This window comes from Fundulus heteroclitus, chromosome 12 (genome assembly GCF_011125445.2).
Source record: "Fundulus heteroclitus isolate FHET01 chromosome 12, MU-UCD_Fhet_4.1, whole genome shotgun sequence".
Taxonomy (NCBI): domain Eukaryota; kingdom Metazoa; phylum Chordata; class Actinopteri; order Cyprinodontiformes; family Fundulidae; genus Fundulus; species Fundulus heteroclitus.
Genome location: NC_046372.1, coordinates 35,795,343 through 35,822,268, shown reverse-complemented (window position 1 = coordinate 35,822,268; position 26,926 = coordinate 35,795,343). Strand labels below are relative to the sequence as shown.

Genomic DNA, 26,926 nt, shown 5'->3' with positions numbered 1-26,926 from the left:
CTAAAAGTTTGTAGCTTTTTTTTTTTTTTTTTTTTTTTTTTTAAAGGTATTGCAAATTTAGCTGCTCCCATCTTGTCAGCCCTTGCAAAACATACCTGGGTGCCGCTGAACAGTTAGTGGTGACTTATCTACATTTTTTTTTTTTTTTAAACAGGAAATCTAGGTGAGCAATTTGCCTTTCCCACGCAGCATGAAGAGAGCACGGGGTTTATGGACGCCATGAGATCATCGTCTGTCGGTGAGGTGGGAGGCCGTTGTTCCCCTACAGTCAGGAAGCGCCACACCAACATGTGAAGTCATGCATGAGCCCCGCTGGACTGATCATCTGTTATCCCGCAGCCATCTGGGTGAGACCTCGGGCCTGCTTGTGTCTTCAAGTAGCAGAATGACATCAATAAAAATAACATAGATGAGACCAGAAAAGAAGAAAAGACATAAAAAATTCCTGAGATCCATCTGTCATCACCTGTAGAAATGAACCTCCAGCTCAACCCAAAGGCAGATGCGGTGCCTTGTGTGTTCATAGCCCTCAAACCTCTCCACATTTTTATCACATTTCGACCACAAACTTCAGCGTTTCACTGTGATTTTATGGGAAAGACGAGCAGAGCAGCGTGGAAGGAAAAATGTCATGCCTTACAACGTAAAATCTGAAACGTTTGGTGTGTAGCCGTTTGTGTCGTTTGCCTGCATAAAAGCTGCAAAGAACCCTTATTTTTGCTACAGTTCCAGCTGCACGTCTTTTGGTCAACGTCTCCATCAGCGCTGACATCTGGAGAATAAAGTTGCTCTTGTGAAACAGCTCGAGATGAGTCGGGCTGGACAGACAGCATCAGCGAACGCCAGTCTGGGTCTCCAACCTTCTTCCTGTCCATGCTGAAGAGAAGCCCCCCCCCCCCCCCCCCCCACAGCATGACAGTGCCACCACGGTTATCCATGGGGACGGCATGATCTAAACAAGGTCAGCTTTAGTTGCTTCCAACACTTCCTGGTAGTTGCCACTCTTGCAAATCTCTCTCTCCCTGTGTTCCTTGGTATCATGACGCCGTTTGATCCCTAACTAACCTCTGAGGTGTTCCTACAACACCTGGATGTACACTGAGATTTACTTACACACACCTGGACTCTGTCTACTAGGTAGGTGACATCAGAAGGCCGCTGGCTGCTCTGGAGTTTAATAAGCAGCATCCGAGTAAAGGGGATCCAGTGCAAATGGAACTATGACATTTTTAGATCTTTGTGAAATACTTTGAAAAAGTCTGAACAAGCTATGAGATCATTTGCAAGACATTGTTTATCATAGTTTCTTTTTTTCTTTTAAAAAAAGAGGATGTTCAGCAGTTTCCAAACAAACCCGAGCGTCTCCGTGCAGCTCCGATCTGCTAAGCGTCACAAGTCTTAAGATCCAATCTAGCCACTGGCTTACGCTGCTAATTAACTTTACTCACCAATGTTTGAATTTAAATGAACAATTAAGAGATATCATCAGGGGACAGAGAGCACTCCGGGAACCTGTTTATGATGGTGAAAAGATGGGTATTAGAGAAGGCAGCCGGGGAAGTAAGGAGGGCTTTTAGACGAGGGCATATCTCCAATTACAATCCGCTGAAATTCTAGTCAGCAGTAATGAAATGTTTGCAGAGAACGTTGCTATTTGTGGATAATGCTCCTCTGTTGCTCCCACTAACAATTATATTCTATGCATTGTTTTAATAAGCTCTTGCAGCTGCGGCGTGAATCACTAGATCCAGCCACGGCTGTCCAAGAAGCTGCAGAATATTAAAAACATTGCTGTACATCGACACTGAGGGTTTTATCGTTTGTGTTGACGAGAACAAAAAAGGGGGAGAAAATGTCTGCATCTCTCATTTCTTTATTTTTTAAGAAGAATTACATAATGCATTAATCACAGTAAAGACAAACCGGCTTTCCCCGCATGTCAGAGTTGTGCAAGCTTACAAATAAATTTACAAATCGGATGCAAAATTTAAAACTTTTTTTTTTTTTTTACTTTCTCAGTTGGACAGGGAGCAGAGCAGTGAAGCTCTGACAAACTCTCTAGTCTGTTTGGTCGCTTACAACGAAGGCTCAAATCTCGTTTGCTGACACAATGGCATAGTTGGCTTTTTTTTTTGTGCAATAATTTGTTTTCTTTATGAGTACTGGTCCTGTGATTGGCCATCTGAGGACACGCTGACACACAAAGCCAGGTCCAAGTAATTTGATCCGATTTGTGGAGTATGTGTTCCCCAATTAAAGTGACATCACATAAAGCTAAGTAGTATAGATGCAACCTGCAACTTGATTTTCCAGTGCGTGGTTTTCTCATCGGATTCATTACTCTGACTGCAAGGAAGTGCGCCGCACATACACAGAAAACCTGCTCGAGTGCTGTTGCAGACGGGTCTAGAACAAAAAGAAAGGAAGAAGGAAAAAAAAAGCAAGCTAGGTGAAGTTGCCCATTATTGGTTCTACAGGTTAAAGTGAAACACAGCGAGAAGCTCAACTTTGCATTTCATTTGAATCACATTAGTTACGTTGAAGGTTAAAAGGCAAGAAATGCACTGCTCCCTGTCAAATCTTCCAGGAAAACCAGTTTGTTTTGTGCAAAATATACCGATTTTTGATATGCATGTATCAGGGACGGGCGGGGTGGGACACACACACACAAAAAGAAAGCTTTGCGTCCTCTTGCAGGTTCAGCTGCAGGTCTGTGGCGCGCGATAATCCTATTCTACAGTTCATGACGACTGAGACTGCACAGACCATTCGATGACTTCATGCAAGAGGAGGCAGAGGGTGGACAAGTCACACGAGCCTCTCACACGCCTACATTCATTCTACACCAATCACTTCAGCATCAGCCGGAAGTCGGTAACAAGTCAATAGTGTTGATTGGTTCGGTTGTTGTCTTTTTTTTTAACCTTTTTTCTTTTTTTTTTGGACCTTTATCCTACTGTGTATTGTGCTGTCAAGTTAATAATTGTGAAAAGAAATAAACTATAACACATGTGGCACAACTGTGCTGAAAAATTAAGCTGGACTTAAAGGGGGGGGGGGGGGGGGGGGAGCGATTCAGTCATTTTTGGATAGTTAACGGCATGCTTTAACCAGAACTAGGAGAACACAATGATACTGAGCCATCACACCACACCGCACCTGGGGACAACAAAAAAATAAAAATAAAAAAATTAAAATGAAATAAGCGCACATAAATACAAGTCCCTTTTGTCGAAATCATGAGGAGGTAGAGAGCCAAAATAGTTTGCACAAGGGAACGTGGGAATCTCAGGTATAGTATTACAAAACGTACTCTAATGCCATCAACAAAAGGCTGCTCGGATAAAGAGGGACGACGGCACAACAAACATCACAGTAGTTCAATTAAATATTCAACTGTTCTTCTATTTTTTTTTTAGTATTATTTTTTTTTTTTTAAAACCAGTGTAAAGGTGACCCAGCACTTTCTCGTCAATTGATGCAGGACAATTAATCTGATTTCAGGCTCATAGGGCACAACTCTTGAGGTAGGTTGGGATTTGTTTTGTTCCAGCCAAGGTGCTTTAAAAAAAAAAAAAAAAGGGCAGAGCCATGACGGTAAGACGTGTGGCGGCGCCCGCCATCCAGCAGAGGGACAAGAAGGGGGTTTTCAGCGGCCCGGTGGAGTGTGCGTGTGGATGGGGGAAGGGGGGGGGGGGGGCAGTGCCTATTTTGGATTAACAAATGAAAAACCTGTACAGAGCACCCCACACCAAAGGCACTATTTCAAAATATCCATAAACGCCACCGTTGCTCTGTGCACCAGTCAACCCTGTACATCTTAAATCGCGCTGCGCTTCTCGATGCTAAGGTGCCTTCCTGACTCAAGCGGTTTAAAACAACTTTATTAGAACCCTCCGATATGATATGCATTATTTTTTTCTTTTCTTAAAGTTAGATAAAGCATTAAATAGAGCGACGCATATAAATACCTTGAATCTGTTACACGTAAGTAGGCCCCGTATGTTGAAATTAGTGAAAGTTTGGGGGGGGACAAAAAGGGAAGTAAACTATTCATGAAATAAGCTGCCCAACTGTTGGATACCTTATGAGAGCATGGTTAGATGTGAATGGATCTCAGTTTGAACGTCACTAAATCCCATCAGCAGCTGTAACTGTGAATGACTGCAATAAAATGCAATGAATAAACATTTTACTGTAATTAATTTGGACGCCCATCCCTCAAATCTGGATGAAAAACAAACAAAAAACAAAACAAAAAAAAAAACTGCGCTCATCACCAAGGAAGTCTGGTCCCTTTAGATAAGATCATATTTTACATTGATTTAACCTCATATTATCAGTTGTGAATACATAAAATTCCTAACAGATCAAAAATAAACCCAAAAAGAATACAAGAAAAAAAAAAATTATATTTGAAATCAGATTCAACGACACTGTTGCCAGTTTCTCCCCCCGCCTCGGCTAAAATCTGGATTTGTCCACATACGTACAGTAATATATATTTTGTCATCTCTGAACGTCTCTGGCTATGTACAAGCTATACAAATTCGGAGCAGGGCTGAGCGCCAGGTTTTGTGGAGCTGTGCAGAGGGAGCAGTTGGTTGGGAAGTCTCCCGGTCTCCCGGCTCCTTCCCCCGCAGTCTGCCCGTACAGGTGGCTGTTCTGCTTCACTTGCGATCGTCGATGGTCTTAATGAATTCCACCGCAGCGGTGAACTGCATCCACCAATAGCACTCCTCCCCACTCAGCCGGCTGGCGTAGAAATTATTGATGTACTGAACGGTGGACAGCAGGCAGGGCGGGTTTGCCTGGAGGGGAGGAGACGAGGGGATGGGCCCACATTAAGAGCGCCAACGAGGCTCGTGCAACAGCGTGCAGGTTATAATCAGAAATGTGTCAAAAGGGGGGAAAAAATAAATAAATATGCACGCAGGCTCTTATAGTGTGATGCAATTACAGTCAAACAGAGAGGATTTCTCAGATGATCAATCATCGAGTGAATGTGGACAGGAAGTTTAAGAAGCGACTGCCGATTCAGCCCAATGTCAGACAGAAGAGTGGAGGGATTAAAACTTACCCTTATGAGGACGAAGACGAGGACCGGGACGAAGTCGTCGGCTCCTGGCACCGAGTCTTCGTTGGCTAGACTCAGCAGGTTCATGATGGTGGAGCACATGCGCAGGATGCACTGGACTTTATCTCGTGGTGTCTTGTATGCATTGATGGTCCTGATCTCCGCCTGCGCTGAAGGCCAGGGAGCCTCTTTAAGGTAGACCTACGACCAGGACAGGTTAATGTAAACCGGGAACCGGCCGCATCTCAATAAAAGTAGACCATCATTAGAAAGGAAACATATTTCTGTAGTTCTATTCAAAAAGTAAGATTCATGTTGTGGATGCATTACACACACACAGACACATTTTACGTGTTTATTTTAAATAATTCTGATGGCTTGAAACTAATAAAAACAAAAAATATTACACGAGGTCAGTGTATATTTTTTGTTTAAACACAAAATGTTGGCTTACTAAAAAGTAACTCCATGTGGTGTAAAGTTAACTTTATAAATGTTTTCCTTCCACCAAACTTTCCAATAATAAGCTCAGATAAAGCACTCTGTGGCCGGGGTTCCCTGTCGCTTTATCTACTAGACTTTTTTCTTACCATTAAAGCACTCTGAACAGCGAGTTTCTTTAGCGATGAACTTTCCTGGCTTACCCACTTTGTGTAAGATGTCAATGACTGCTTCTGATTGTAGGTCAAAGCCCAACACTTCTATATCAAAAATCTTTTTTACATTTGCGTTATAATACTGTGATTTTTCTAGGAGACAGAGTTTATGGATTAAACAAACTGGAAGACATTCAAATTCAACAGAAATATGCCTATAATGAATCTTTGAGTTTGACTTTTTAAAACCATTTACTTAAATTAATTAACTCTTCAATGATATTCTAATTTATTGAGCTGCAGCTGTAGTTTCTCTTTTATGAACACATTGGCCAAAGGGGAAAAAAAAAGAGTCATCAGGATAATACCTCTGGGATCTGCAGAGCTTTATGATTTGCTGTCACAACTTTTGTGAGCCGCTGGATGTGTTCGTGGAACAGCCTGCAGACAGCAGAGCGCGTGCAAAGTTCACATTTTGTACATATTAGCAGTTTTTCTTGGCACAGCAGGCGCAACAGCCACTCACTGGTCTCTGAGAATATCTCCGTCCTGATTGGGGTAGAAGGCCAGTTTGAAGATGCGGTTCATAACGCTGCGCTCGATAGCCATCTGGGCGTCCTGCAGCTGGTCCTCGCTTGCATATTGCCAAATGGCATCACGGGCCATAGCACCGTACAAGTAGCGCAGAAAATCCTCCACTGCTGCAGTCTTGTCATCAGCAGCTGTGCACCCCTGGAAAGCTTAAGCCAAGCACAGGGACAACAGTCAGTGCGCGTGTGCCAAAACCTGTCTTGAAAGGATGTAAAGAGTTACAGGAAATCACTTGAAAAAGAAACAATGAAAAAGGATTTAGGCTTAAGCATTTTATCTTTACAATTTGTTTTAGTGTTGCGTCTGACAATACGCAGAAAGGCATCATAATCATGTAACATGTCAAAAGTGTGGGGAAATAGCCTGGTGAGGTTGTCAGAGTCTCTCCTCTGAAAGCCGGCACGTCAAAATGCTCAGCCGGGGTTTGGATACATAGAGGGAGGAGATGGTAAAAAAAATACCTTTAATGAACTCCAGCATCTTTGTCTCCATATGTTCAAGGAGGAGGCGAACACAGACAGTTGTGAAGTAGCGGTTTGCCACCTCCTTGTCTCTCAGCACCCTCTGTAGGAGCCTCTCCAAGTGGGCCTGAGACGTCTGCAGTCCCTGGCGACACCTGGTTAGATAGGCTATGTACGGAGCCCGCTTTCTGAAGAAAACACAAAAATTGTTGCTTAATATTTTCTACACGCTGACTCTACAAATGCCCACAATAAATAAAATTTAGTTTCTCGCTAGAGTATTAATTACAACCTGAAACATCAATTTATTCTATTGAGATATCATGTAATAAATAGATACAAAGTGTTAAATAATTGAAGTGGAAGGAAAATGAGACATGATTTTCATTTTAATAATTTCTGAATAAGGTGCCATGCATTTGTATGCAGCCCCCTGACTTAGTAGTTTGCAGAACTAACATGTTTGCCTATTCTTCTTTGCAAACAGCTCCATCAGACTGGATGAAGAACTTCTGAGAACGTATATTTTCAGGTCTTGACTGGATTGGGTCTGGGCTTTGACTGGGCCGTTATAACACATGAATGTGCTCCAACCACTCCATCGTCGCTCTCTTTAAACTGATGGAGGCGTTGTCTTAGTCGAAGATGGACCTCTGCACAAGTCTGAAGTCTGTTGCTGCCTTGAACAGGTTTTCTTCTAGGATGGCTCTGCATTTAGCTCCAACCACCTTTTCATGAAAAGCCCCGCAGCATGATGCTGCCACCACCGTGGTCTCATCTGAGCAGAGCACCTTCTTCCTTGTGTTTGCTGCGTTGCAACAAGATTTTTTAATCTTTAAAACAAGATTTCCTTAAGGTTTCAGTAACAACGGGTTTCTTCTTTCCACGCTTGCATTAGGGTCAGAGTGAAAGAGTAAAAGATCAATTCCATTCCTGCGGCTCCTCCAGGGTGCCCATCTTTTGGTTTGCAGCTGTACCACACCGTCATATTCTCTGATGATGGACTAAACAGCCATTTCTGATGTGCCCAAAGCTTGTTACAACATTTTGAGCTAAACCTGCTTTAAATTTCTACACAGCTGTATTCCTGACCTCCCTGCTGTGGTCATTGGTCTTTGTGATGCTTTTTTTCCAGCTGTTTAATTTAATCTCTGTATAAATTTAGCTGTTCTGTGAAGGCCTCAAATTACTGTGTGACTATTGAAGGCTAACGGTTAAAATAAACCTAATTTAATAAAGCCAGTGACTTAAAAAAATCTCAAAAAGCAAATTTTTGATGACAGAACACAACCAGTAAGAAGGATTCATCACAAAATGAACATTACAGAGAACCCTCAGGGCTGTAGATGGTCAGACGCTTCTTCAGATGTGCTGTAACACAGACCGCAGGAGAGCCTTCCTGCCTGCAGCATCTACAACAACTCTTTGAGGAAACCTGCATAGTTACAACAACATTTAATTTCCCTTCAGGATTAATAAAATATTTTGGAATCTGGATTAAATTAAGGGTCACCGACTAAATAGGGCTGTATACATAGACTGCCGCAATTCTCTTTGCACTTTAGCTTGATGAGCGACTGTGGCTTGATGGGTTGAGTAGTCGTCTTGCAATAGGAAAGGTTGTGGGTTCGATTCCAGCTTCCCCTTGTCACATGTTGATGTGCCCCTGGGCAAGGCATTTAACCCCAAGCTGCCTACCGAGCTGCTTCTCGGTGTATAAATGTGTGCGCGATAGTGAATGTGGCTATAGTGTACAGCGCTTTGTGTGGTCGGCATGACTGGAAAAGCGCTAAATAAATTCAGTCCATTTACCATTTTACCATGATAAAAATGTGCAAGGCATGCATTATTTTCATTCCAATTCCCTATTATGCATTGCCACATGTTTGCTTTGCCACATACAATGTTAAAACACATTGCAGCTTGTAGCAATATGAAAATGTTCAAGGGCTATGAATACCTTTCAAGGTACTGCATCATACCAATAAAATATTACTTAGACCCATGTGAGTTTAAAGATTTATTTTGGTTGGCTGAAGGGTAAACGCTGGGCTGGTTATTTGAGAATGAAATCTTTTGTGTGGCACGATATGTGGAGCAAGCAAGGAAAGTGAGACTGAAAACTGTTCCCTGTTATGTTGTAAAAATGACTTCTATAGTGGAAATGGTGTAGAACATATGGTCATCTTCCTTATTTTGTTTGTAGTGTCTTATAAGCCCATGTGGGCTGGGCACATGTATGCATGACACTTAAATAAAATAATTAATTCATTAGTGGCCTGGTCTCTAAAGGAGTTCACAAGTTACCTGTAATCCTCGGCGATGGCAGCAAGCAGCTTCCTGCTGGTGCGCGCATCAAAACGGCTGACGCAGCGTGTGGTCTCCTGAATCTGGGCCATCTGGTTCTTATCCTGAAGGTTGATGGCCTCCGCCAGCTGGACCTTCAGGAAGCAGACGATCTCATTGTCTGAGAGAAACAGGACAATGGAGAAAGGATTGATTAAACAGCCTGTTCTCAAAGCATCCGCATTCTCCCACCTTGACTTTCAGAGTTTTATTTAAAGCAAAAGATGCCACTCAGCCACACCTGAAGCCTTGGACGGGCGCATAAAGGGGTCATTCTACCACCATCGAGTTGGTGGTTCAAGCCTCAGGCCATTTAAAGGATACAAAGCTCCATATTGCTCCTAATGTTGTTAAACTGATCACTTGTAAAGCCTAAAACAATACAAAGACTAGAGGAACCACTTGCCATCTTGTCCAAACGTAAAGAAATAAAGGCTGTGAAAGAACGCATTTAAGGGTGGCATTTTGCAAAGCAGCATGCGTTTGCAAGCCCCTGATGCATTATGCTACATTCCATATGTGTCTACACATGCAATATGGTTTAATACTCAGCAGGGGAATTTTCTTTAAACACTGTCCCTAGCTATCTAAGTAACGTCAGAATCTGCAAGTTGTGCAAACTTGCCATTTTGCTTACGGACAATTTGAGCAATATGGATGTTTGCCAGCATTTTAAGGATCCACTCCGTTTCCTAAGAATATTAGGGATAAAGATATCTATACTTTGAGGGTGTGAAACTTAGGAGTGTATTGCTGTGCTCAAAATAATAGCAGTAAACAATCACCGAACAGAGTAATCATTGTTTTTGGAAGAACTAAAATTTATACCTGTCAAATAATCAGTTCTGTGAGACAACAGGTCTACAAATAGTAATATAGTAATAGTACATGTGGCCCTTGTTTAAGGATACAGGCAGGAAATGTTTTACATGCTGGTTATAGAGCTGCTATCTGAGTAAAATGGGTTGTTCCAGACTTTTTCAGAAGAACGGCGTGCTGATTAAAAAGTCGAGTGGACAGAGCAACACATAAATATAGATGAACAAACTGATCTGTCTGCTCAGTCAAAAGGATCCCAAACACAGTAAAAGCGAAACTACAACCAGAAAGTGTTAAAAAGAAAGAAACATAAAGGTGCCGATTAAAGAAGGTCTACAGTTACCTTTGCATTCTCCCATAATAAGATGAAGCTCATGTGAATCTAAACTATTGGGGAAAAGTTCCTGCTAAGTCCCAACTGGCCAAAGAACACACTGGCTGGCCTAGAAATGGTACAATATTTTATGGGAGATGGTTCTTTTTGGGTCTAGCCAAAAATTACTAGGAACTACAGAAGGCGTTACTTGTTCACATGTGGCAGAAGCAGGTCGACTCCATGCAACGTGGATACGAAGCAGTTTTCAGGAACAGTTGCTAAACTAAACTAAGTAAAATCTTAGTTCAGTGACTCTCACAAAAGCCATCTCCTCATTTCCTGTAAATTGATAAACTGAATCTTTCTTGTTCATGTTTTGCTTTGGGACATAATATGTAATGGTACCAATGCATTTAGGTCTATGGAGCTAAAAGCTATAATAGGAATCTTAAGTTTAACTCCCTTTTTTAAACAACCGGCGATTGTTTTGAACACATTGCACTAATTAGTAATTCCTTTTGATATCCATTTGCACCATATGAGCTCAGTTAGGGACAAACTCAGAAAAAAAAGCAGCTTTGGCCCCGAGCACCAACTGAGGAGGACTCCTACCTTCAGGATCCATGTGATCAGGCAGTCCATTACGCGTGGTTGTTGGTGCCATGATGGGTAAAGCCACCGAGTCAGCAGAACACAAAGCCAACCGCAGCTTCTTCTTAGCGTCACTGCAAGAAAAGGCCGGGCCAGGCAAAGCCTTGCTGAAAACTGGACAACACTAAGTAAATGTCAGTAAAGCTTGTTCTTAAGCACGATTTTAAACGTCTTACCTAAAAGAAAATTTGGAATCATGCTGGTGTGCCGTCTGGCTGGCTGAGTCTGGCAGATCGTCAGCAGAAATGTTTTGCAGGCCATCTTCTCTGGGAGTTTCATTCACATTGTCCTCGCCACACAGATCTGGAAGAAATACGAACAATTCAAATCAAGAACTGTGTCTACTGCCAATGTGTGACATGTACACACGTGTCAGTTTTGCTTGCTGACCGCCAGATCCATCGTAAGAGGCTCCTCCGGTGGCTCCGTCGCTCGGGCTGGTCCTCTTGATGTTCCTGTACTTGTCCAGGATGTCCTCGGCTGCCTGGGTTTGGGTGCTGTTTCTTGGCGTTGGGTCATCTGACAAACCACACAGTAACAGACAGGCAGCAGTGAAACAAAACCCGGAATGGAGGAAGAGTTTTAGGCAAGCGAGATAAAAAATAAATAAAAAATAAATAGAAAAACCCAGTGCTGACCTTGTGAGCCACGCTCCTGTGCGCCGTCTTCCTTGTCATGTTTGTCCTTCTTCCTGAACGCTGTGATGGGAGCTGTGGAGGAGAGACTTGATCAGATCCTCCTGTGAGCGTTACCCGCTCACAGGATGATCTGGTTTGAAACCACTGGCGGATGGTCACTTCGCTAAAACTTTGGTTTTACTTTATGGGATGTTCTGAGATGAAACTTCTCACTGTGCAACATACAGCTCCAGCCAGAAGTTTACATACACCCATAACGGGAATGAGCGATTTATCAACTTTTAATTATTTAACTGTTCTTGTTTTTAGGGTGGGCTAAAAAATACAAACAAAATCTTCAATGATTAAAGAATACATGGGTTCAAAAGTTTGAATTTTTCTCTAGTCTACAAGATGCCAAAATTATTCGTATAGGCTAAAATATGTACATAAACCACCGTTATTTATCTATATATCCATTAAAAAGTCCTACGCCAACTACAGGGTTTGGGAGCAAAGTTCTGGCTGGATGTTTGATCACTCAAGGTAGAATTGGTTGGTTTCTTGCCACAAACGTCTTCTTTAGCTGTGCTGAAGGGCTGAGCTGAAGACTTCAAAGCCGTCGTTCATGAAGTTTAAGTCTTCCAAAACAATTGTTGCTTTTTTTTGTCATCGTTGCTCTAAAAACACACAAATGTGTTCAAAGCTTTTTGATCCAAACTGTCCACTTCGGATGGAAGGAAAATGATTCAAATGATGCAGGGGCCACGAAAGAACCAGTGAGGTTTAAGGATCTTGCACATTAGAAGCTGCAGGATCAACGGCCTGCACTGATCAACATGGACTTCCACGGAGGTTCCCAAACAAGAAATGCAAAAATGTAACAACTTCTATGACAACTAAAACTAGCAGCCTCAGACACAGACAGTCTAAATGCCTTTCTGAGGAAATTTCTGTGGTCAAAAGCGATGAAGATTTGTTCAGTGGACCACAAGGCCTAGAAGTATGTAAGTCAAGGAAAAAGCTTTCAAACCAATAACTTTTGACCACCTGCCTAGCATGGTGGGGATAGCGACATGCTGTGGCGTTAGTTTACCGCCTGCGGTGAACAGCAAAACGTGGTGCTGGAATAACGAAGGAGACTCAACAACTGGATGGCTGAAACTGGACAGAGCTGGGTCATCCTACAGGAAGACAACTCCAAACACAGAACACGTGTGGATTTGGACCGGATGAAGCAGGCTGTCAATAAAGCTTCTAGAATGGACCCGACCACATCCCAAACAAAAATCCGTGTCTGTGCCAAGAAACCAACCCATTTAGTAAACTGTACTCATTTTTTTAGAGAACGGTGTTTAGCCAGAGTTGTGCGAAAACCTTTTTGATGGTCTGGTTTCTCTGCGACAAGCTAAGCGACACTGATCCAAGCATGCACGTAGAATTTTGACCATGTGTAGATTAGAGAAAATTATTTTTATAGACTAAAACTGCCCTGACAGACACAGGCAACCAGCCGCTCATATGGTATGCCTGAAATGCCGAGACAGGACATGTTGAACAAAAGAAACGAAAAGAAAAAAAACTTTCTTTGAAAAGCCTGAAAATAAATAGCTAAAAAGACCCAAACTATGTCCCATTCAGGCCAATAATGAATGTATGCAAACTCTGACCAAAACTGTAGCGGTGCAGTTTTTAACAAGTGACCAAAGTAAGAATTAAAGCCAAAACATATACGCACTTAAATATGGACATGTAGAATTAGACCTTTGGGATGTAGCGACATCCTACAAAGGTACATTATGACCTGTCCAATAAACAGGAAATACTCCTACCATTGTCCATCCAATTAAAGTGGTGCCAAATGGACAAAACAAGAGTTACAGAGCCTCCTCTGAGGCAACAAAAGGAAAACATGCTTTCGGAACATGATGAATGACACTAGCACCAAACAGAAAAGGGGGGGTGGATAAAACCGGATGCACGGAGGAGGGAGCGTGACTGCGTGAACTCAGCCTACAACCATGTCACATCACAGCTCTACGGCTCTAAGGCGACATCTACAAAAGCGGCGTGGCGCGCAGCTGCCGGCTCCAGCGAGAAAAAGCTAGCACGGCGACGACAGCACGGAAGCGTTACCTGGGACATCGCTCTCAGCCGTCCAATACAGCACTGTGAGGAACACAACAGACAAGGTTGGCCTTTCAAGCACACACTGCTGCTCGGCGGGACTGCAGAGCCCTCGCCATGCACAGCATCTGAGACAAACACAACCCAACTCTGCAGGGGTGTGGAGACAAGCTGGCTTTAGGCTTTCACAGGTCTCTGGTGTTCTGTGTGCACGCTTTAGAAATATACAGTTCTTTTTTTTAATAAAAAGAGATGACTCTAAAGAGTATTGAGCAATGTTTTTGCACGCAGAAGTTTGAGAAATGGTTCTAGATTAGAACAGCAGCAAGAGATGCATCATCTATCAGCGCTGACAACAGAGAGGTCTATCTAATGACCATTAGCTGCTGGCTGACAGCGCTGCTGGGAGGGCTACAACCATACCATCCACACAGCTAAAGCTCCTCCGGAGACTGATCAGCTTTGAAAAGTCTATATAAATCTACAGCTGAGAGACCTGCGAGGAAAAACAACCGGACATGTCTCTGTGGTAACTTACAACAACATGAAACATTATTTTCCAAATGGATTTCCATCAGCGATGGAGCAGAGATCGCACATAATCATTCTCCTTCTCGTGTTATGAATTGGCTTTGCTTTGCTCTTTAAAGTGTGATTTTTTTTCTCCCCCTGTCAGTAGTTATTTGGAGAACTTGTTCCCCCATAAAAACAAAATAAAAAACAAAAAAAACAAACGGGAGCTGCAATCAAACAAATACTTTTAAAAAGAACAAGCCGTAATTTCAAATTTCAGCAAAGAAAGGAAGGATTAAGACGTTCATCTCGTTACCTTTGGGAATGGCTGACACAAAACGTTTCTTCCACCAGGGTCTGTTGCGATCAGATTTCTCATCATCACTGTCTTTTCTGTCCTCCACCTTTGAATAAAAGTTCCCACATTAAAAAAAGGCCATGAGGAACTAGTGTATAAAAGGGATAGATGTGATTCATAGATGTGGGCAATAACTCCAACTGCAGCAAAATAAGTAACAGTTTTGAAATTTCATGGGGCTGGTGCTGGGATCCGTTGGGGGACCGGGGCCATTTCCTCCTGTGGCGGCTCTGCTTGGCTGACTGAGTTGGCCCTGTTACTGGGTGGATGGGTGCGGGGGACGTCGGGTCTGGGGCCAGGGCGGGGGGTTTGGGTATGGGCCGGGTTTACCCAGGTTGGGGTAAGGCTCAGTCCTGGCCTCGGCTTGTGGCTCGGACGGTCTGCTCTCCTCTACCTTGGTGAAGAGGATGACGTCCCGGGTCTGGTCGCCTCTCTGGGGCCTCGGGGTATAGTGTGTGGGGGGTGCACGGGTGTGTTAGTAGAGTGTGTAGTTATGAGGGCTTGCATGTGTGGGCATTAGGGTGGGACTGTGTTTATGTGCTTGTCCATTTGTCAGGTTGGGTTTTGGGCTGCCTCCTCTGCTGGAAAACCTCAGGTCTCCAATTGTGGGGCCCATCCCCTCTTTGGTGGTTGGCCCCTAGACCCGCTGGTGAGTTGGTGGTCCTCAGTGTCCTGGGCTGGGTGCTCGGGTGTGTGCTGACTCTCTGACGGTGCTTCGTGGGCCCTGAGCTCCCTGGTTCCCAGGCTGGGGGCTTGCGCTTGGACTTAAGGTCTCTGGGCCTATGGCGGGTTCTGCTCTGGCATAGCTAGCTGCTGGCTAGGCTCGTCGCTGCAGCTTCTGGGGTCTTCTGCACTGTGGTTGCTGGGGGGAGTCCTGGGGCTCTCCTCTGCACTTCCCTGGGATGGGGGAGGCAGCTATCCCTGTGTTGGTCCTTCTTGAGCTCTTTTGCTCCTGGGGGGCCTTCCCAATGTCTGCGACCTGGAGGGCGAGTCTTTTGCTCCTCACAACCACTATTGAGCACTTTTCATATGGATAAACCTTAGATATCAGGTTCTCACCAGCGCATTTCAGCACAGTGGGCCTCTTTCTCTGAAAGTTAGTGATTTTTAATGAGTGCAACAGTCTAATTATGTCACACCAAAACGGTCTAATCAGTACGACACGAATGTTTGAGAGCAACGTAAAAAGGTCAGTAAACTCTTGAACATGTAGCGACACAGTTATGAACCTCCTGAACAACATAAGCTAACGCTAGCTTAGGTTAAAGCTGCACTACGCCCAGCAAGATGACACGCTGAATAAACAGCACTAACACAGAACTTACCTCTCCTTTCAGGGAGTCCTTGCTTGGCGATGAGGATGGTCCTGAGGCGAAGGCCCCGGGAGGGTCACGCTCTTCAACCGCTACCCTCCGGTTAAGGCCGGGGTCGCTTGTGGGCCGGCGGCCCGGGCACACGATGTCTGAACTGCGACTGCGGACCAGCCTGTCGGGGAAGGAGTGGCGCTGCTTCGATTGCTCCAGCTCAGCCTGGGCCAAGCACTGGGCCATGCAAATGGTGTGCCGTATATCCTGCCCCATGGCACTGGCTTCAGGGATAGGAGGATCGGGGGGAGGGTGAGTGGGCCTGGCGTAGTGCACCTTGGGTCTAACTATTGTCCCTGTGGAGGAGCCTGCAACAGTAAGGAAGAAAAGAGAGAGGAAAGCCATAAAACTACAGCAATCTATAGCAATACGTACTAGTCTTCAGTACACTACCTCAATTTACCAAGTAATTTAGCAGCTTTCTAAAGCTTTCTGCACACACATTAGAGGTGTGGAAATAAATTCATTGAAAAGTTTAAATATTTATGAAAAATTGCTGTTTTTTTCTTCATATAAAACAATTTCATATTTTTAGAGACAATTTGAAGTCTAATCAGCAGAAAAAACCTCCTTGTGTGTGGGGGAGAGAGCTAAAGAGAGATGTTGGTGGGAGATGAGCCCTAGGTGGAGGTAGGCCACCTGTTCCAAGGGTAGACTCTCTCCTGAAAAGCTTCCAATGGCAGCCGCGTGCCATAAGCACAGTGGGACAAGGGGACAGTGCCAAAGAGCCTGGGGTGAGGTCTCTCAACCTGTCATCCCCTCACCTTGCCACAGAGACAGACAAACTACCATTCCTCTCAAACACTACAAACAAAATGTAAAGAAATCCAATTCAAGCTAAAACTGAATATTTTAGGAGATCCACTATGCTGAAAAATGTGCATTTCTAATAGTTCATAATGAACATTTTTACCAACATGTTGATGAATGCTGATGAATTTAGGGTGGAGATAATGACAATAGTAAAGTCTAGCGTTGCTTGCCCACAGAACACAAGAAACTGCAAATTACCTTCACCAGAGGAGAGCGGATCAAACATGGCGAGCAAAGATTCGGCCTGTGAAGGCGGAGACGTCAGATGGTGGCCTCCTGCAGACGCATGAAAGAACGGAGCCATTAACAAGCTTTCTGAAAACAAACTCTGGTTTTAACAAAACATGCAGTGATGACGGACAGTGTTCCCTCAGGTTAAAGATGAGGGAGGTGGCCTAGTAGTAAGGAAGCTTGGCGTTTGCATCTTGGAGACCTGCAAAGGTCCCCGGTTTGAAACTCAGCCACCCTGGGCCCCTGAGCATAAGCACTCTGTGTGGCAGCAGACTGCTCCCTAAGAGAAGGGTTAAACGCAGAGACGATTTTCCCCTCAGTGGGACTACAAAGATGAAATGTTCAAACTGGAGTTTCCAAAGAGGTATAACCAAACTAAAAATGTAAAAGTTCAAATTAGAGTTAGAGATACCTTGGTGTCAGTTTCCTGTAAAAGTCTGACCTGCTGATATAAATTTAAGCCAATTTCCACTTCTTTTTAAAGGGCTGTAAATAACAGCATTAAAGAAATTTCCATCTGGCCTTCCAGCAGAGAGCAATCAAAGTTGCTAGGAGCAAGGGTTCCTTCTACATGTGACTGATCGTAGCGAACCACCCGCCACACTCACAGAATGGAGACGTATATCTCCATGAAACTGTTATATCTCCTATATTTGCGTACTTATACTGACCATAATTAGAACTGGAAATAATTGAAATACCATGCAGTGTTTAAATTGACTTAATTTTGAAAAGCCAACACTACCGGTCCCTGCCTGTTCGGCTGCAAAGCTGGCTACTGTGCCGTGTTCCCAACTTATCAACTTTTTTCTTCTTCCCAAAATCGACAAATGTTATTCGTGACTTCCCGTGTAAGCACCAACCATTCAGAAGTTACTGTCTTAATGTATTAAAATTCAGAAATTATTTCATCAAGTTCGTTTGTAGTTCCAGACATTATTACAGTGTTTTTATTCACTTTTCTGTCTTGCCAAAAACTTTTCTTTCATACAGCCTGGATCACAAGTACATCAAGAAATACGGAAATTAGGTGATGATGTCATCCAGCGACTTTTAGGAAAGCCAATAGCTGAGGAATGGAGAGGGGCTGTTGTCATCCTTTAACTTTTAAAGCATCTCACTGATCCTAAAAGCAGGCAACTTTTGAACTTTTGATCCTTTTTGTTCAGTAACAACTTCAACACTGAAGAGTGTTGCTGTTAATGTGACCTGCTAGTTCCTCTAATCGGAACGTGATTGAATTTAGGGGTTGCCGGTCATCAGCAAGGGTCGGTCAAGCTGAAAATCAGTAAAAAAAATAAAATGTAACTGGCTAATTTGTCTTTACATTTCTGATCACCATGCACTTTCATCTGCACAATTTCTGCAAATGTAATAAAATGCAAGCATAAGCTCTGAAAAAATAAATCGTCAAAAATGTTGTCATTTATTGTAATGCAGGTGTGGAAAGTGGTGACAGTAAAAAGGTTCATGTGGATTTAATCACAACGGCATAAAAAGAAGAGAAGTCAAATTCTCCTACCATGACCCGACTCCTCGCCATCAGGACTGGTCACAGAGTCTTTCCCACCAAAATCTGAGCTGCACTCTGACCGCAGGTCCTCAATTTTGTTTGGGATGTCCTCTGAGGTCGCACTGATACCTGTGGCGCGCACGCACAAAGTCAACAGTTCTTTTAAGGACAAAAGCAAACTCAATATCACCTCTGCAGATAGATGTTTAACTTGGCAACAGTCAAAAAAAAAACTGCATGTGCAGTGGTTTTTAAAACAAAAGAGGATATTTTTCTCTTTAGACCTTGCTGTATTGTCTCTCTCAGGTGGGACCCCGGTGGGAACTTTAAATTGGTAGCGTAAGCTCCCATGGGTTAAGGGAAAGACATGGATAAGAATGATCATCGGAAGCAGACAATCCATCGGCGGGATCCTGTGGGACTTTCCTCCCGTGAGCTGAGCCAGGAATGTCACCGCTGGCTTCTTAATCTAGAATCCTACTTCATGTACTTCCAAAATGCGTGTCCACCAGAGCCCACGGACGAGACGGCCAACATTAACCCCTGTGTCATTCAGAAAAATTCACACCGATGCAACTATGCAGGTTAACTACCCTCCCAGCAACATGACCGCTCTCAACACAAAGAGGCTGAGGAATGGCCTCTTTGTTTTCTGCCCAAATGCAAAAAAGCAGTTTGCAACAAATGGGTTCACAAAACAGACAGCAGAGTCAAACGGAACTAAAAGTTTCTGGGAGACAAAAAGAAGCAGTTCATCTTTTTTTTTTTTAGATCAATACCTGAGACAACACTGAGGCCTGGTGTGCTGGGTCTCGAGCTGACCTCTCTGACCTCGGTGTCATCCGAGGTGCTGCCAACCCCAGAGCAGCTCTCCAGCTCCTGCAGACGCTCCTCCTGCTTCAGGTCTGGGGCTTCTGTTGACAAACCGAATTGCAGAGAAAGATTTTAAAAAGATACTGTTCCCCAGTGGTTTATGTCCCTAAAATAGCCTTTATAAAGACGATATAAAGAACGTATTAAGCCCCTCCCCTTTCCAGTTGCTGAGCACTGCCAGTCAGCTGACTGAGAGAAGGCTCTGGCAGTCTTCCCTCGCTTGCATAACAAACTAATTCTGCTGGTTGGAAATAGAAATAACTTCAGTCACAAAAAAACATTAAAATCCACCAAAAAAGCTGTCTATATTTTGGCTTAAGTGTACGTGTCAAACTAACAACTACATGCTGCAAAAATAAAAGAATAAGGAGAGCCGTACATTACTCTGACAGCAGTGGGAATGATTAATAAAGAAAGCCCAGCATTTTCACACAGGCCCCATGAAAACTCACATCCCACTGCACTCATGCATGGATACTTTCAAAAATCTACCACTTGGTCTGTTAAAAAATGTACACATGAAAAACACGTAACAAAGCCTACATCATTATTAGCCTTATAAGTGCCAAACTAAACAATAAAGCTACCGCTTCCAATTCTTTGGCCACCCCGTGGTGCTGTTGGGTCCAACCCAGAGGCTTCGTTCTAGCAGCAGCGCTCGTTTGCATGCTCGTTAGTAATAATGCGTTGCTGAAGTGCTCTTTGGAGTGTAGTTTTCTGCTGCCTAGCCATGAAACAAGCACTGCGCTTGAACAGAGCACGATTTCACACCATTATTGAGCAGAACAGTGGCAGCAAATGGAAGAAAAAAAAAAAAAGCAATCAAGACGCTCATGCATGTCATTTTTGTTGCAGTGCCCATATTGAAATTGTGTACTGCTTTAATTAACACAGGCCCAGGCTTTTCAAAGAAACACTTAAGACGGCTAATAAAGCTCTCTATTGATTTTCGCAAAAGCTTTCATTTTCAAACTGGGAAGTCAGGCACAGCATCTCTAATTGATATCAGATCAGATATAATGTAACGCGCAGTTTTACGAGGAATGCGAGGAAACGGCGCTGAGAGCTGATACTACGGGACGAAATTCACAGAATGGTCTCAAAGCAGCAGCTTGGCAAGTCTGTCCAGATAAAGAACTGACAGGCTATAGGCTGACTGGAAACCGAGGACAGCTGCTGTCCTTGTGCTTCCCTCCCCGCTGCCGTCACAGGTGCAAACACACCTGGTGGTCCCTCAAAGGAAACCCTTAGCTGCCTTTTACTGGCACAAGCAGATCTGCCCTGAAAGACAGGCAAATGCACGGAAATATGATGACAGATGCGCACATGCGTTTCTGGTGTGGAATGCAGTGAAAACTACACCTGGTATCCCCCTCCACCTCCACCTCCACACTAAAGACACATACATATGCATGCATAAACACGTTTGTCCAAATGCACAATAGATGACACTGTAACTGACGGGAAACGTTAGAAGAGGCGGGATCAAGCTTCCTTCCCCCACCTGAGTCGCTGGGAAGGACCTCCACGCTCCAGGCTTCGCTCGTGGTCTCCGAGATGGTGGAGCCGTAGGGGTCCAGCAGAACTGAACTGGAGCCAGGAAGGCACAGCAGGCTGCCGAGCATGTTCTCCGCTGCCGCTCCTGAGAGCACGAGACAAAGAGTTAGCGTCCTGAAACAGCACGGAGCAGCTATATTGTCTGGGAAAACGCTGAAGCAGCAACAACTTGCAACAGTGGTTTGACAATAGACAAATAAAAAAAAAAAAAAAAAGAGCAATAAGTGTGAACATTTTCTTTGTTAAAGGCATGAACAGATGTGGACAGACAAGGTGGTGTAGAAGTTTTTACACATCCCAGGCAAAGATGTGTAAAAAGTCTTAAAATATATAGATATAGTTTAATGCAGTAAATCTCAGACACACAAAAAAGACAATGCCAATAATTAACCTGTGTAAATGTATTAAGTCGGGAGGGAAAGCCATGTTGATTTTTAACAAAAATCACAGATGGCACGATTATTTGAACCCCTTCTGTTGAGAAGTTAATGGACAATCCAATTACATTTAAACAGTGAAGAGTGAATTAAAGAAATGGCTCAGTTACATTTTTTTAAAGGGGACATGTCACGCTTTTCAGTGACAAAAATTTTACATTGAAATCATTAAGCTGTTGTCAATACAAAGTGGAAATGCAATGCTTTGGTCTGAATTCCTCTTTAATTTGGCTCCACAGGCCCTAAGCTTGGTCTGCGGTGCGTCTGAGAACGACTCGTTTTGGCGCCGTCTCTTTAAATGAAAAAGAGGCACTTCCTTTAAAGGGATTGCTACAGGTACCAATAATTGTGCCACTAGAGATTTTGTTAAAACACTTTTTAGCATGTTTTAGGATGCTTTTTTTCCCCTACTTAATTAGACGTTGGGGTCTGTTCTTCTAAAAGATTGTGAGTGTAGTGTAAGTTAATGCTACAGCCGCAAAGGATGGGCACATTTTAAGGCTTTCTACACTTTCAAAAATACCACTATATATATATATATATATATATATATATATATATATATATATATATATATATATATATATATATATATATATATATATATATATATAAAAATAAAAAAATATAAACAAAACGCTTTTTGTTCCCCATTTGAGTAAAATAAAGGCTCTAGAACTTGCCTAACAACTTTTAGGATTATGATTTGAGGAGAGCACAAGCATGACCTATCAAGGGATTGAGGCCATTAGATTTGCACACAGACACACAAAGGGGGCATATGCATTTCATACTGTGACACACAAGTAGATGTACCACTGTGCCAAGGGTCAGAGGTTAATAGGAACATCTCATCCCATACTGGCCTCCGGGGCCATGACTTAGAGCTGCTGATGAAGTGCCGCATAATTCACAACCAAATTACTGCTTTGTCCACCCTCCTAGAAAGTCCCTCTACCTCCAATTGGGAAGACGTGACTTAACAAGGCGGAAAAACGCAGAGGAGGGAAGCAGGGCCAGCAGGTGTGAGTGGGAGTCAGTGTCCACGGCTCATGATCAAAAAGTCAACCGGTGATAGGTGCACTCCCTGGTTGGTGAAGCTTCCCAATCATAGCACATGCGTACGCACTGTGAGCACACAAACATGCCAGCACCCAGGCAACAGCGTGTGCTGCTTTTGGCAGAGGCAGGCCTCTCGCCGACAGTGGGAGTGCTCCATCCCGCTGCCCATGTTTACAGTCTTCAAGGTAGGGGCGCAGGGTACTTGTCTTTCAGGTGGATGATTAAATGAGTGGCACAACAAGAAGTGAAACAATTAGAATTTCTGCCTCATTATCATGGTAATCTTATCAGAGGGATAATGAGGTATTAATGGATATTTAATGTGCATCTCATAACCCAATCCCTTGGAGAAAACACATAAGGAAATCGCTGTAAATTCACTTAATGATGGAAAAGTCCCCCAACGCCATATTCGGAAGAATGAAAAATGGTGGATGCAAATGAGAAGGAACCAAGGTCAATAAGACTGCGGGGACTGAGTGAATGTCAGTGGCGAGAGAGGGAGAGAAATAAGCTGGGCAAAGGATACTGACAGAAAGGAAGCAGTAAAGATACAGAGAGTCTCAGAGAGACAAACGCTCAAAGAGCTTTCCTGGCTGCAAGTAAATAAACTTTTAAGCTCTTAACCAGAGTGTCTCTGTCACAGTTTTAGCTTAAAGCAGTGCAGCAACCCCACAATTACCAGGTAAAGCTTTACAAGCGAGACTTGTATACATCAGCAAGTTTACACAACGGAAGGTTATTTAAAGAGTCTGAAAATCTCACTTTGACTTTGCATCTACTTATACATTTTTGTTAAGTCCTATTCTTCAAGAACTATCTTGTTTAATCAGAACCACAGCCATTAAATCCTTAGAAATACCAGGAATTATTGCTGTGAATGACACAGGTGCATTTATTTCTTTAGAAATGGCAAAAAAAACTTTCATCCATCATCTCAAATTAGAATACTATTCTAGAGATTATTTTATTGAATTCTAAAAGTAAAACTTATGTCGTACAGATTCTTTACATACTGCACTATTTCTTTTCATTCAACATTCAAACAACTCTAGTTTCGTAGCAAATCAGAAGACTACATAAGACCAATAATAAAGCATTTAATACAGAAATGGTATATTATGGTCTTTACAATCCTGGAGAGGACTGCTGACTAAAAGCTGTTGACACCTTCCACAAAAAGGGCGAGGCACGAAAGCTCGTTGCTAATAAAGCAGGATGTTCACCTATCGCTGTATCCAATCGCGGCAATGGAAAGTTCAGTGGAAGGAAAAAGTGTGGTAGGAAAAACTTGTTAGCTTTAAGAAGATAGTAAAGCAAACCTTTAAAAGTTTGGTGAAAAGAGAAAAAGAGAAGAGAAAACGTCAAAGCGCCTTAACTGGGCTAAGAAAATAAGGAATGGACTCTTCCACAGTGGTCCAAAGTACTCATTTCAGATAAAAGTCAATATAACATTTTATTTTGAAAAGTCCAGGTCTAGATCACAAAGCGAAGCAGCACAAAATCCAAGTTGTTTGAGATCCGGTATGAAGTTTGCAGTCAGTGATGAATTTTGGAGCCAGGTCCAAAGTCGGTGCAGCTGTCAAACTTGTAGAGCACTTTATGCTTTCCTCAGCTCACAACCTTTATTAAGATGTTGATTTATATTTGCAGCAGGACTTGGCACCTGCCAACACTGGCGTTATGATCGCAGTGTTACTGTGATTAAGTCAAGAGGAAGACGAGGGACACCACAGCCAACAAGGCAGACGAGCTGAAGATTGTTATCAAGCTGAGTTTCCTTAAGTCCCCAGCAGAGCCACAGGGAGATTGCTGCTATGCCACTCTGCACTGATGCAGTAATTCATGCAAAAGGAGCCTAGACCAAGTACTGAGTGCATAGACATATATTTCTCTAAACCAGTCTAATGTTATATTCTAATTTTCATTGAAGCTCAGTTTTTTTGGTTTTTATTGTTTGTAATGCACATAATGAGGTGGTGGGGGGCCGACCCTTACGACCCCCCTTCAGTACCTCCACGTTGAAGACCTTTGCTCTATAATGAATGTCAATAATATCAAAGTTTCCCTTTTTGAAATGAACTGAATGCAGCTGTATGTGTTCTATGGTTCTTTTGCAGAAGATATAAAAATAGTCCTTTTGGATGCAATTCACTCAAAGACCACAGGTTGATGACCTCTCTCTCAATTTCCTTAAATACAGGTGGCCTCTGTGTTCAGCAAACAAATGACTTATGCAGGTCCATTAATTACCTTGGGCTGCACAGAACGCAAGTCTACATAGGAAGAACACAATCAGCTTCTGCACCTGCTATTTCCTGCAGTCGATCTTCATCCATATTTGGGTCAAAGTCGCTTCCAAGGACGTCAGTGCTCCAGGTTTCACTGACCGTCTCAGAGATGTCCCGGTCATCCGTCAGACCCATCATATCTCTGATCTCAAACTTGCGCAGTTTATCATCCAGGTTGTCCTGTGTGGTAGCTGAAGGAGACAAACCATCACTAATTCAGACCGGGTCGACAACCGTCTTTGACTTATTTACTTGGTGAATTATTGTGTCTGGCACATAAACATGCGCGTATTATGCTAAATATTTTTGCAACACGCAGAGATGCGAGCACATACCCTGTTCGTGCTCCAAAAGCTGCAGAGCTTCTACCCCATTGCTCCCCGACGGTCCGGCCCCCGACTCAGAGACGGACTCTCCCTCCAGGTCCAGAGAGGACACAGAGTTGGAACGATTGGATGGTCCTGAGGTTGTTTATAGCGATAAATAAATATAAGAGTCGGCAGGAGCATAATATAGCAAACTAGAATACTGGCATTATTATTTGTTTTTATTCAACATCACATGAAATACAGGAAACATTTTACTTCACTTCTGTACAAAAAAAGATCTATAAAAAAATAGTGTTTTGGCATGCTTTAAGTTTGCCATCAGGCTGCAGACTGACCCTCTGAGATTCCCTCCAGGTTGTCGCTGCAGAGTGAGAAGCGCAGGGTTTTGTCTGGTTTGCCATGCAGCTTGGTATCATCAGCAGGGCCATCCCCCTGGGGCCCATCAGCCATCTGCGAGTTCAAAACCTGCAGAGCAGCGGAGAGATAAACAGACAGCTTATAGAAACCTGCTCTGCGATCTTGCTCTGATACGAGTCATTCTAGCAAAGGGGATTATCCGGATCCGACAACGGCGCTTCAGATTTAATTGGGAGCAGAGAATTACTGTAGTTTTCCACAAGACACGTCATTTCCTCTCCCCTGTATTTGTAGTGTATAACATTGGCAGGCATATACAGGTAAATGTAAAATGCCCAGTGGTGCTGAGCGAGGACTCACTCCCCTTCAGTGACAGGAAATAATATTGGGCTGAATTTATCACATCATCATCTCCCCTGCAAATGAGTACATTAATTCAAGTCCCATTACCTCATTCTCTGACATCATCCCAGGGACAGTTTGAGGACCAGTTCCGAGCGAAATTACTAGCACCTCCTCTGGCATCAGCTCTTGCAGGGACTCCTGGGAGCTGGCCTCTGCCTCCCCCTCCTGGGCTATGTTGGTACGGCTACGGCTGCGAGCAGCTGCTGGGTTGTAGGTGACAAACGAGACAACCGGGATTTCTTTCTTTTAGAAACGTTAAACAAAAAGTTTCAAGAGTTGTTGTTTATTTTTCTACCAAAAAAAAAGTAGAGAAAGCCAAATGTATGGAAGTCTAAAAAAAAAACCCAAGAAAACTAAATTTAATCTAATGATGAAAACAGAAAAAAATGCAACAACTTGGATAAACTGAAGAACTAATAGGGTTTCAATTGATATTAAGGAGGTTAGTGATTTATTGAACGTGTTCCAGCTGTATGAAGCATGGTGTAATGCAGAGCTGCACACTGCCAACCAGCTGGCTGAAAGCAGTCGAGCGCATTTTCCTTTACTTACAACAAAAGTCACTCCAGCTGACAAGCCGTGGCCTGCATCCTCATTAAGCGGCTCAATGCAGGATGGCTACCCAAGCACATAGCACGACTCATTAACCAGCTAGTTTCAGCTCGTTAGACTTTTGTTACTCTTTTAACAGCACGGTAGAAAAAAGAGAGACTATTTAGAGAAATAACTAAGTTTACTTGTAAACTAATACTAAATTTAGCTGGCCTATACTTAAAATGTTGTGCTGATTAAGACCAAAACAACAAAAATATGCTCTATATAACTTAGCTGCAATAACCACTATGCTACTTCATATTTGAAGAATTTTGAAAACAATTAGATTTTCTTTAACAATATAAACAATTAGATCACACAGAACATTTTAGTCAGCTGTAATATCGTAAAACTGTGCTATTTAAAAAAAAATTAAAAATGTGCGATACTTTTGTTTAACACGATTTATAATATTGCTTTTTACCCACATCTCAACAAATTCAGTCAAATTAGAGGTTATATTTTACAAAAATGTGATTATGCTATAGTAATTCACGCATCTTTACCAGCGATTAAAAAGGTTGTGAAATAATTTTCAGTGTTGGGTTAACATATTTTTACTTCATACCAACTGAATTAAATCTGTATTAAAAATTGTTGAGTAGCTTTCTGTGGCAGGTCACAGTAT

General features: G+C 43.0%; 1 protein-coding gene across 1 annotated transcript in view; it reads right to left on the bottom strand.

Annotated features, from left to right (window-relative positions):
* Positions 1 to 26,926, bottom strand: part of gapvd1 (GTPase activating protein and VPS9 domains 1) — a 65,047-nt gene that overhangs the window by 15,728 nt on the left and 22,393 nt on the right. The window contains 16 exon segments of the mRNA XM_036144543.1: positions 9,033 to 9,192; positions 10,819 to 10,931; positions 11,034 to 11,160; positions 11,248 to 11,376; positions 11,496 to 11,567; positions 13,611 to 13,643; positions 14,431 to 14,518; positions 15,798 to 16,144; positions 16,848 to 16,925; positions 18,403 to 18,522; positions 19,173 to 19,307; positions 20,771 to 20,908; positions 24,631 to 24,804; positions 24,949 to 25,074; positions 25,278 to 25,407; positions 25,750 to 25,907. Coding sequence (XP_036000436.1) covers positions 9,033 to 9,192; positions 10,819 to 10,931; positions 11,034 to 11,160; positions 11,248 to 11,376; positions 11,496 to 11,567; positions 13,611 to 13,643; positions 14,431 to 14,518; positions 15,798 to 16,144; positions 16,848 to 16,925; positions 18,403 to 18,522; positions 19,173 to 19,307; positions 20,771 to 20,908; positions 24,631 to 24,804; positions 24,949 to 25,074; positions 25,278 to 25,407; positions 25,750 to 25,907 — 2,128 coding nt within the window.